Raw genomic sequence first — 10,000 nt, forward strand, 5'->3', positions numbered from 1 at the left:
CCGAGTTGCACTGGAATAAGCATATGGGCAAAATGACATCACTCTAGCTGCGTGCGTGTGTGTGTGTGTGTGTGTGTGTGTGTGTGTGTGTGTGTATTCTATTTTAAACTAGACTTTGAAGTTCACAGACCGGAGCTACCGACAGTGAACTAAACCGTTAACGGAGGAAAGTCAGAAGAAGTTCTCTTAACCGCTGAATCTGAACAGCAAGACGCAATAACACAACTCTCAGCGTTGCCCTGTTCTAAGAAAATTGAGGAACTCAACCGTTCAATTCAAGAGTCCTGGCAAGAGTATCCGGGTTAGCTAGCCTGGCAAGACCAAACGTTTGGAGCAGAGAGAGCCAATAGGAATACATGAATTGGCATATTGTAGCTAGCTGACTATGTTTTCAGTGCATCATCCGCTGTAGACCTTAGCTCGAACCAGCGCCAAATAACATCTGACAGTGTCAGCTAGTCTAGCTAGCTCAAGTTTCATTACACCATTCTGTAACACGTCTTTTACATTGGAGTAACTAGAAAATCTGTAGGAATTGCTTCCGAAAAATATGTATACGTAACTAACTTTAGCGAGCTAACTGCAGTTAGCATAAACATGTAAACAGTTTGGTAGTGTCGGCAGTGTCAAGTTTTTACAAGCTATGAAGTGTTGACAAACCGCCGAGTGTTTTGAAACCCGCGGTCCACCGGCGTTTGACTGCGTGGGCGGAGTTAGCTGTATATTGGCGTTTTGTTTAAATCTTACACTACCCTGTCCCAACAATGGATTTAGTACAATATTCGAGCATTTAATTCATCAATAACGGTGTTGTGATGGTGAATAGACCTTCCAAAATTTGCTGGCGAACGACGGCGTCAAAATCATGGGACCCCAATCTATACCTCCAGATTAGAGTTTTGTTTCAGCCGTTTCTGGCAACACAACAGTTAAGTGTCCCCGGTAATCACGGACAAATGCCAAACTATCTCTAACTGTGAAACTGTGTCTTACCGGAGTGTGGGCCCGATGCAGTTGGTGTCCGTGCTCTCTATCTCTCGGAGGATTCTCTCGTGCTCCGCGGCTATCTCTACACTCGCCATCTTCCATACCCTGCTGTCTGAACTGGAGAAGCTTCAAGCTACGCACCGAAGCTACGCTCCTTCCGTCGGCTACACAAAACCCTCTCGTCTCCTACAACCTTGTCTTTGAGCCTGGCTGATAAATGTTATTTTATTGTAGTGCCAACACGGATAAACGGTGTCGATTACAGCATAACCACCATGATTTGATAAGGTTGTTATTGGGGTGTCAAAAAAAAGTTATTTTAAACTCTTCAGACACGACCAACTCATTAATCGACGACGGTCTCGATGTCCACTAGATGGCGCTGTTACAACATTATAGTTTCAACACCACAAACTCTCTTCCAACTCTTCGTCCACAGTCCACTCTGGCTGTTACAGTTTCACCCAGAAGAACCAACTAACCTTTCTGCAAAACTAGTCATTGTAATACATTTTTAGATAATAATTCGTTCATTTATTTAAGGGAACGTGAAAAGTGACGTAATCCAGAACTCTGTGGTAGCGACAGGGAGCTCGCCCGGCGCGTAAATGCTCCCTCAACGTGCGCGCACACTGTTTCACGTCACGGAAGATAACAGCACTATGACCAGCATGGACAAGGTAGACTACATTAATAGTCTAGTCTGATAAAAAAAATAAATAATAATAATCCACCACCGGACAGATATTTACGTTCCGGGGACACATGCAACAGATTTATGATTTAGTCGTTTTAAACAAAAGGTTTGAACTTTGTCTCGCAGCGAGCAGGGCTGATGGCTTAAACTGCAGCTTGAATACAGATCATAGTCCGCTTCATTGATCAGAAGACGACGCTCTGTGTGGTTATGTATGAGAGGTTTAGATAAACCGTTAAGAAACTGTCAACGTGGAGCAGGACCTAAGCTTTCCAGTCAACCTGTATTTGTTACAAATATCAAATTTTAGTTACAAATGACTTTAATACCTAAACTCAAATAAATAAAAGAGAAGCTTCACCTTGAAGCAGGCCTGGTAATCTGGCATACCGGGCAAATGCCCGGTGCCGGTTGGCCGACGCACTTGTGGTCGACATATTTATATATATTTTTTTTGTTTGTTGTAATTTTCTTTTTTTAATAAACTTAAAATTGGCCAACGACCGGCCCATAAAGCAGGGACAGCGGCCCATTGGTTTATTTTTCATACTGACACTGGGCTGGCCCAATCACATCTCACAACGGGCTCCACCCCTCCCCCTCTATTTCTTGTGTCAGATGCAGTGACTCAGAGTCCGACCGATTGAGGTGGGCCGTCTGAGCAAAAATGCCAGTGCCATTTTTTTGTCCCAGTCCAGCCCTTCCTTTAGGCCTGTTTGGACCCTGAAATGTGCAGAATTCTGCCGCCTTCACTTCCCTGGCTCTCTAGTCAGTTTGTTTTGAGATAGAAACTTTGTCCATCATGGTACCATGAAAAATTGTGAAAGTTGAAAAACAGTTCGTTAGATTAGACGATATGAAAGCAAGCTAACGCCACTCTCTCCCCCAGACGCGCCCCAAGCTGTTGAACAGCGTGGAGCGGTGCGTTGACGAGGCGCTCGAAGGCATCGTCGGTAGCAGCGGCGGTCTGTCGCTCCTGCGCGGACACCGCGTTGTGCTGCGCTCCGACCTCGCGGCGCTGAGCGGGAAAGTAGCGCTGCTGTCTGGAGGCGGGTCTGGGCACGAGCCAGCGCACGCAGGTAGGAGAGTGTGTGTTTACACCCCGAGGACAGGTGCCTCTCATCTCTTTCCCTCTCTTCCTTTATCTGTCACTGTCTTTGCCTGTCTTCCTCTCTCTCTTCTCTTCCTCCATCTGGTAACACCCTCCCCTTCTCCCTCTCCCCTCTTCCTTTCTCCCCCTTCCTACCGCCTCCCTCTCCTCTTCCTCCCCCCTCCCTCTCACTCTCCCTCTCCTCTTCCTCTCACCTCCCTCTCACCCTTCCTTCCCTTCTGCCCTCTCTCCTCCCCCTCTCCTCTCTCCTCTTCCTCCCCCTCCCTCTCACCCTCCCTCTCCTCTTCCTCCCCCCTCCCTCTCACCCTACCTTCCCTTCTGCCCTCTCTCCTCCCCCTCTTCCTTCCTCCCCCTCCCTCTCACCCTACCTTCCCTTCTGCCCTCTCTCCTCCCCCTCTTCCTTCCTCCCCCCTCCCTCTCACCCTACCTTCCCTTCTGCCCTCTCTCCTCCCCCTCTTCCTTCCTCCCCCCTCCCTCTCACCCTACCTTCCCTTCTGCCCTCTCTCCTCCCCCTCTTCCTTCCTCCCCCCTCCCTCTCACCCTACCTTCCCTTCTGCCCTCTTCTGCCCTCTCTCCTCCCCCTCTTCCTTCCTCCCCCCTCCCTCTCACCCTACCTTCCCTTCTGCCCTCTCTCCTCCCCCTCTTCCTTCCTCCCCCTCCCTCTCACCCTACCTTCCCTTCTGCCCTCTCTCCTCCCCCTCTTCCTTCCTCCCCCTCCCTCTCACCCTACCTTCCCTTCTGCCCTCTCTCCTCCCCCTCTTCCTTCCTCCCCCCTCCCTCTCACCCTACCTTCCCTTCTGCCCTCTCTCCTCCCCCTCTTCCTTCCTCCCCCTCCCTCTCACCCTACCTTCCCTTCTGCCCTCTCTCCTCCCCCTCTTCCTTCCTCCCCCCTCCCTCTCACCCTACCTTCCCTTCTGCCCTCTCTCCTCCCCCTCTTCCTTCCTCCCCCTCCCTCTCACCCTCCCTTCCCTTCTGCCCTCTCTCCTCCCCCTCTTCCTTCCTCCCCCCTCCCCCCTCCTGTCCAGGGTACCTGGGACAGGGCATGCTGTCTGCAGCAGTAGCAGGGGGGGTGTTTGCCTCCCCCCCCCCCGGCAGTGTCCTGGCAGCCATCTTGTCCCTCCACCAGGCCGGAGCAGCAGCTGTGCTCCTATTGGTCAAGAACTACACCGGCGACCGGCTCAATTTTGGATTGGCCGCCGAGCAGGCCCGTAACCGGGGTGTGGCTGTCGACATGGTGATCGTCGCCGACGACTGTGCCTTCGATCGCCCCGGCAAGACGGGAAGGCGGGGCCTGTGTGGGACCGTGTTTGTCCACAAGGTCAGGGGTCAGGGGTTGGGTCTGTGGTTCTAAAACTCGTCAGAACCTCCTGCAATGTTCTATAGGTTTCAGAACCTTCCTGGGGTTCTGGTGCTGATCTGTGGGTCTGGTCAAGACACTCTCTCTCCTTCTCTCTCTCTCCTCTCTCCTTCTCTCTCTCCTCTCTCCTCTCTCTCTCCTCTCTCTCCTTCTCTCTCTCCTAGCTTGCTGGAGCTCTTGCTGAAGAAGGCTCTTCATTGGCTGAGATCGTCTCCAAGGTGACAGAGGCAATGAAGGGGATTGGTAGGTGTTTCATTGTGTCAGTCATTCTGAAAGCCCTTAAATAGGACACGCATTATAACTCCTTTGTGTCTGTGTGCCTGTGTGTGTGTGTGTGTGTGTGCCTGTGTGTGTGTGTGTGTGTGTGTGAGTGTGTGTGTGTAGGTACTCTGGGAGTTGGCCTGTCTCCCTGCAGTGTTCCTGGTTGTTTGCCTTCCTTCATCCTGCAGCCTGGAGATATGGAACTGGGACTGGGTGAAGAGGGGGGAGATATGAAGCTGGGACTGGGTGAAGAGGGGGAGAAGGGGGGAGATATGGAGCTGGGACTGGGTGAAGAGGGGGGAGATATGAAGCTGGGACTGGGTGAAGAGGGGGGAGAGGGGGGAGATATGGAGCTGGGACTGGGGGAGAAGGGGGGAGATATGAAACTGGGACTGGGTGAAGAGGGGGGAGAAGGGGGGAGATATGGAGCTGGGACTGGGTGAAGAGGGGGGAGGAGGGGGGAGATATGGAGCTGGGACTGCGTGAGGAGGGGGGAGATATGGAGCTGGGATGGGGGACACTCTAACCTCTGATTGAGTCATCACTCCTCAGCAGAGATGGGAAATAATGAAGCACAAGTAAAACATTTTGTTTTGAAAGGTTGAAGAGCCTTTTTGTGTCGTGTGTGGAAAAATGGTTGGGAAAAAAGTTTTGAAAAAAGGTCCTTTAAAAATGTTCCCCTAAAAAAGAAAAACTTTATCTTGTCCATCTCTGCCCCTCAGGTATCCATGGTGAGCCTGGCATTAAGAGGTCAAAGGTCAGTGTTTGATCCAATCAAGGATTCCCCTCTCCTGTCCTCCCCTCTCCTCTCTCATCCCCCTTTACTCCTCCCCTCAAATCAAATGTATTTGGATCGCCCTTTTTACAAGCAATGTCACAGATGGCTTTACTCAGCCAACCTAAACCCTCATGGAAGACAAGGAGAAACTCCCCTCTTCTCTCCTCTCCTCCTCTCTCCTCCCCCTTAATCTCCTCCTCTCTCCTCCCCTCCTCTCCTCCCCTCCAGGTGTCGTCTGCTGATGATGTGGTGAAAACCATAATAGATCACATGACCAACCCCGACAGCCAATCACACCTGCCGTTGAAGATGGGTAGGAGAGGGGGGAGTGTGTGTGTCTGCGTGTCTGTACCAGATGATCACTCAGAACAAGGATTACGACTCCTGTGTGTGTGTGTGTGTGTGTGTGTGTGTGTTCCAGGTGACAGTGTAGTGTTGTGTGTTAACAACCTGGGAGGGCTGTGTGTGCTGGAGATGGCTGTAGTCACCAGAGCTGCTGTCACTTGTCTCGGTGAGATACACACACACATTCACACACATACACACACATTCACACCCCCACACACACACACATTCACACACATTCACACACATACACAAACACACACAATCTGGTGATTGTTTGTTGTCATGGCTGCAGAGGATCGCGGGGTGTGCGTTGCCAGGGTGATGTCCGGGTCCTACATGACATCACTGGAGATGGCGGGCGTCTCTCTCTCTCTGATGAAGACCAGCGAGGAGATACTGACACTGTTTGGTGAGAGATCCCCCCGCCCCCCCCCCCCCCCCCTCTCTCTCTCTCTCTCTCTCTCTCTCTCTCTCTCTCTCTCTCTCTCTCTCTCTCTCCTACCCCTTCTCTCTCTTACCCCCTCCTCTCCCTCTCTCTTTCTCTCACCCCTTCCTCTCTCTCTCTCTCTCTCTTTCTCTCACCCCTCCTCTCTCTCTCTGTCTCTCTCTCTCTCTGTCTCTCTCTCTCTCTCTCTCTCTCTCTGTCTTTCTCTGTCTCTCTGTCTCTCTCTCTCCTTCTCACCCCCTCCTCTCTCTCTCTTTCAGATGCCCCCACCTCTGCTCCAGCTTGGCCCAATCTCAGCTGTGTTTGTGTGAGTGGGCGGAGCCACACCCTGGATCCCCCAGACACAGGGACACGCCCACAGGAAGTGACTCACTCGGAAGGTTGTCTCAGTTTCCTGTTTGTTAGATGGTGAAGGGATGTTCCCCTAGACTACATCAAAAGTCCTACTTAAATCTGTCAAAGTGTGTGTCTGTGTGAATGTGATGTGTGTATCTAGTGTGTGTATCTAGTGTGTGTGTGTGTGTAATGTGTGTGTGTAATGTGTGTGTGTGTGCAGGTCCTCTGAGCGGCGTCTTCAGGGCGGCAGTAGAAGGCGTGTGCTGCTCTCTGCTCCAGCTCCAGGGGGATTTGAACCGTCTGGACCGAGACTCAGGCGACGGAGACTGTGGCAACACACACGCCCAAGCCGCCACAGGTCACATGACTTCCTGTCTTTAGAAGGTCTTTAGAAGTGGAATCATGAGTGATGGAGTTGGAAGCTGTCGTGTGTTGTCTCGCTGGGTGCTGAGAGACACAAGGTGCTTTTCTACTGGTTGACCAGTCCACTTCCTCGTTCTCAGCCATTCAGGAGTGGCTACAGGGTCACGTGGTGCCTAGTTGCCCGGGGCAGCTGCTGGACATCCTGGCAGGATTGGTGCAGGAGCGAATGGGCGGGTCTTCAGGAGCGGTAGATGTTCTCCTATTGGTTCTCAGCTGCTCTACTCGCAGTTTGATTGGAGGAAGGAGGTTTTGAGGGACATTTCCACTTTTCACTCGAACGTCACTCTCTCTCCCTCACAAATCCCCTCTACACCACCACACCCCCCCCTCTCCCCTCCCCTCCCCCCCCCACTGCAGGTATACAGTCTCTTCCTGACAGCTGCTGCAGCTCTTCTGAAGGACCGCTCTGACCCCGCCTCCTGGGCTCACGCAATGCATGCTGGGACCGTGGCCATGAGGAGGTCTGTGTGACGTGGTGTCTGCAAATGTGTGTGATCAGTGTGTGTGTGTATACATTAGTGTGTATAAATTAGTGTGTGTTGCAGATATGGAGGGGCCGACCCTGGTGACCGTACTATGGTGAGTAACTGTGTGTGTGTACAGTGTGTGTGTGGTTAGCATGTGTGTGTGTGACTATGACGTTGTCTCTTCTTCTCCGGTCCCAGCTGGATGCTCTGTGTCCAGCGGTGGAGGAGCTGAGGAGGTTGGCCACAGCGCCCCCCTCAGGACAGCTGGACGTACTGCAGGCTGCAGTGGAGGTTCTGAACACTTTCAACACCCTCTACTGTTCAATACCAGACTAATACCAGACTATTGTTTAATGTCATGTTGATCATCATCTCTTCATTAAAGGATATAATGATAATTTTTTTACCTAACATTCCTATACTCCATCTCTCTTTCTCTTTCTTTCTCTCTCTCTTTCTTTCTCTCTTCATCTTTCTCTATCTCTCTCTCTCTTTCTTTCTCTCTTCATCTTTCTCTATCTCTCTCTCTCTGTCATCTCTTTTCTCTTTCATTCATTCTTTTCTAATTTCAATTGTCTTCCCTCCTTTTGTCGAACATTTTCTAACAGCTCCCTACTTCTCGTCTTCCTGCAGAGGGCGGAGTTGGGGGCGGAGTCTACACGTCACATGACAGCGAGGGCGGGACGAGCCAGTTACATCGCGGCCGAGCGTTTGACCCTCCCTGACCCTGGCGCCGTGGCAACAGCCGCCATCTTGAGGGCGGTCCTGGAATCTCTCCAAAGCCGGAAGTGATGTCACTCCCATAGCCGTGACAACTGTTGCCACCAATGAATCATGAATTGCTCTGGAGGGGAACAAATCACATTGAGAAGATCAGTTGATGGTGACCAATCACATTGAGAAGAGGACTTGAAGGTGACCAATCATATTCAAAGACAAAAATAAAATGAAAATTGAAATCAACGGAAAATTCAAATCCTGTCTTGGTGAAAGTGAGGCTGTAATAAAGACATGAAGCTGCTGTCTGTCACTGCTTTACATCTGCTGCTCAGCTCATGGAGGGGTCAAAGGTTACCAGAGATGATAGGAGAGTGGAAAGTGTGTGTGTGAGAGAGAGAGAGAGAGAGAGAGACAGAGAGAGAGAGAGAGAGAGAGAGATGAGGAAAGTGTACGTTTTGAATAGAGAGAGTTAAAGGGATAGTTGAAGTGATAAAGGACAGTGATAGAGAGCGAGAGAGACAGAAAGAGAGAGAGGGAGAGAGAGAGAAGAAGGAGAGAGAGAGGGGTAGTTAAACTGATCAAATGAGAGCGGAAACGGTTTCCTCATGAGGTGAGAACAGACACCATATAGCTCAAAGTTCACCGTCAGCCAACACTGGAAATAACTTGCCCACACACACTTGCTACACACACTTGCTACACACACTTGCTACACACACTTGCTACACACACTTGCCACACACACTTCACATACACACATACTTCCTCTGTGCTCTTAGTTTTTCTCTCAGCTTCAACCACCTCTGTTTCATGACACACACACTTGTGGCTAAGCACACACACACGCACATTCAGAGAATCTTTTTGCCGAATGTGCTATCACTGTTAACTTCCTGATACACAAACACATAACTCTCAGCTCTGGAAGGGAAAGCTTGGCGCAAACTAACAGCAACGACAGGTAATGTAACATGATCTCATGGCACCTGGTTACACCTGTTCTCTCTGGCCAGGCTAGGGCCTCTATCCTCTCTCCTCCTCTCTCCTCCTCCTCTCTTCTCTTCCTTCATGTCTTCTTTACCAAAGCTAGCTACCTCCTCCACCTCCCTTCGTCCAAACCTTTGTGTTGTTTGTTGCTTTGGGTGAAATCCTTTGATAAGTGAACACGTTAAAGCCTGTGGATGAGATTGTGTTTTTGTTTGTGAAGGACATTCTTTCAACATGTTGAATCTTTAACTTTGTCTTTGGCTCAGTATCAGGAAGTGTGATTCTATTGGCGGTTGAGTCGTCCTGGTGATGTGGAATGTCAAACACCGGGAAATCTCTTGCTCTATTTCTTTCCTTCTCTCTCTCCAATGCTTGATTTTTCTTAACTTCTCTCGTAGATAATCTGTCTCTCCTGTTTGTCTTTCTCACTCTCTATCTCTTTACTGATCCCTCCCCCCTTCCCCCCCTTCTCCTCCCCCTCCTCCCTTCCCCCCCCCCTTCTCCTCCCCCCTCCCCCTTCCCCCCCTTCTCCTCCCCCTCCTCCCTCCTCCACCTCCTTCTCAGATGGAGTTTGCGTGCAGCCATGTTGTCTGTAACTGGAGACCAGAGTTCCTGGACTCAGGTGAGCCTTCTCTCTTTCTCTTTCTCTCTCTCTCTCTCTCTCTCTCTCTCTCTCTATGTTTCTCTCTCTCTCTTCCACTCAATTCAATTTAGCTTTATTAGCATGACAGTCGTTACAACCGTATTGCCAAAGCAAGAGGCACAACAACAGACATTAACAACACCATTCAAAAACAACATAAGGAACGACAGTCAGTATTGTTCGGAACATGTGGTAACAACAAAGTGTCAAGAACAGAAAACAACAAATCTCTCTCTCTCCAATTCTTTCTCTCTCTCCCACTCTGTCTCTTTCTCCTACTCTCTCTCTCCCACTCTGTCTCTAAACTAGGCTTCAGACAATCCCAAACAAGGCTTGTCAAAGTGGACATTGAACACACACATACACAAACACACAACATAATACTTGTGTCTACTACATTTCCCAGAATCCTCCAACGCTTCCCCCAGACTGTCTGTGAT

The 10,000-nt window shown here is 50.3% G+C and overlaps 2 protein-coding genes across 10 annotated transcripts in view; one reads left to right on the top strand and one right to left on the bottom strand.

Annotated features, from left to right (window-relative positions):
• Window positions 1–1,471, bottom strand: part of exoc6b (exocyst complex component 6B) — a 39,610-nt gene extending 38,139 nt beyond the window's left edge. For 2 of the 5 annotated variants that reach the window (XM_084691325.1, XM_084691324.1), the window contains exon 1: window positions 994–1,444. In XM_084691325.1, coding sequence (XP_084547451.1) covers window positions 994–1,082 — 89 coding nt within the window. In that variant the 5' untranslated portion in view covers window positions 1,083–1,444. Of the gene's footprint in view, window positions 1–993 lie in introns of all 5 variants that reach the window. The other 3 variants (XM_084691323.1, XM_084691326.1, XM_084691327.1) reach the window with 3 other exon arrangements.
• A 151-nt stretch (window positions 1,472–1,622) lies between these two features.
• tkfc (triokinase/FMN cyclase) lies at window positions 1,623–8,231 on the top strand. 5 transcript variants are annotated; one of them, XM_084692190.1, is made up of 16 exons: window positions 1,623–1,667; window positions 2,574–2,763; window positions 3,821–4,113; window positions 4,317–4,395; window positions 4,537–4,626; window positions 5,136–5,170; window positions 5,420–5,504; window positions 5,613–5,702; window positions 5,832–5,948; window positions 6,245–6,364; window positions 6,541–6,678; window positions 6,824–6,930; window positions 7,101–7,204; window positions 7,289–7,322; window positions 7,409–7,501; window positions 7,819–8,231. In XM_084692190.1, the coding sequence occupies exons 1-16, from the start codon at window positions 1,650–1,652 to the stop codon at window positions 7,933–7,935; spliced, it is 1,710 nt and encodes a 569-aa protein (XP_084548316.1). In that variant the 5' UTR covers window positions 1,623–1,649; the 3' UTR covers window positions 7,936–8,231. The 5 variants fall into 5 exon arrangements, 3 of the variants coding, with proteins under 3 accessions (XP_084548316.1, XP_084548315.1, XP_084548317.1); XM_084692189.1 differs by having other exon boundaries at window positions 7,844–8,231; XR_014746796.1 differs by lacking the exon at window positions 7,289–7,322 and having other exon boundaries at window positions 7,819–7,915.
• Window positions 8,232–10,000: the final 1,769 nt, after the last annotated feature.

The sequence above is a fragment of the Hypomesus nipponensis genome, chromosome 25 (genome assembly GCF_054491055.1).
Source record: "Hypomesus nipponensis isolate SF chromosome 25, ASM5449105v1, whole genome shotgun sequence".
Classification (NCBI taxonomy): domain Eukaryota; kingdom Metazoa; phylum Chordata; class Actinopteri; order Osmeriformes; family Osmeridae; genus Hypomesus; species Hypomesus nipponensis.

Bases quoted from the DNA above. Each gene is read 5' to 3' on its own strand.
- tkfc (XM_084692189.1), top strand. The intron at 4,396-4,536 runs GTAGGTGTTTCA...GTGTGTGTGTAG, and splicing joins AGAGGCAATGAAGGGGATTG to GTACTCTGGGAGTTGGCCTG. The intron at 5,505-5,612 runs GTAGGAGAGGGG...TGTGTGTTCCAG, and splicing joins ACACCTGCCGTTGAAGATGG to GTGACAGTGTAGTGTTGTGT.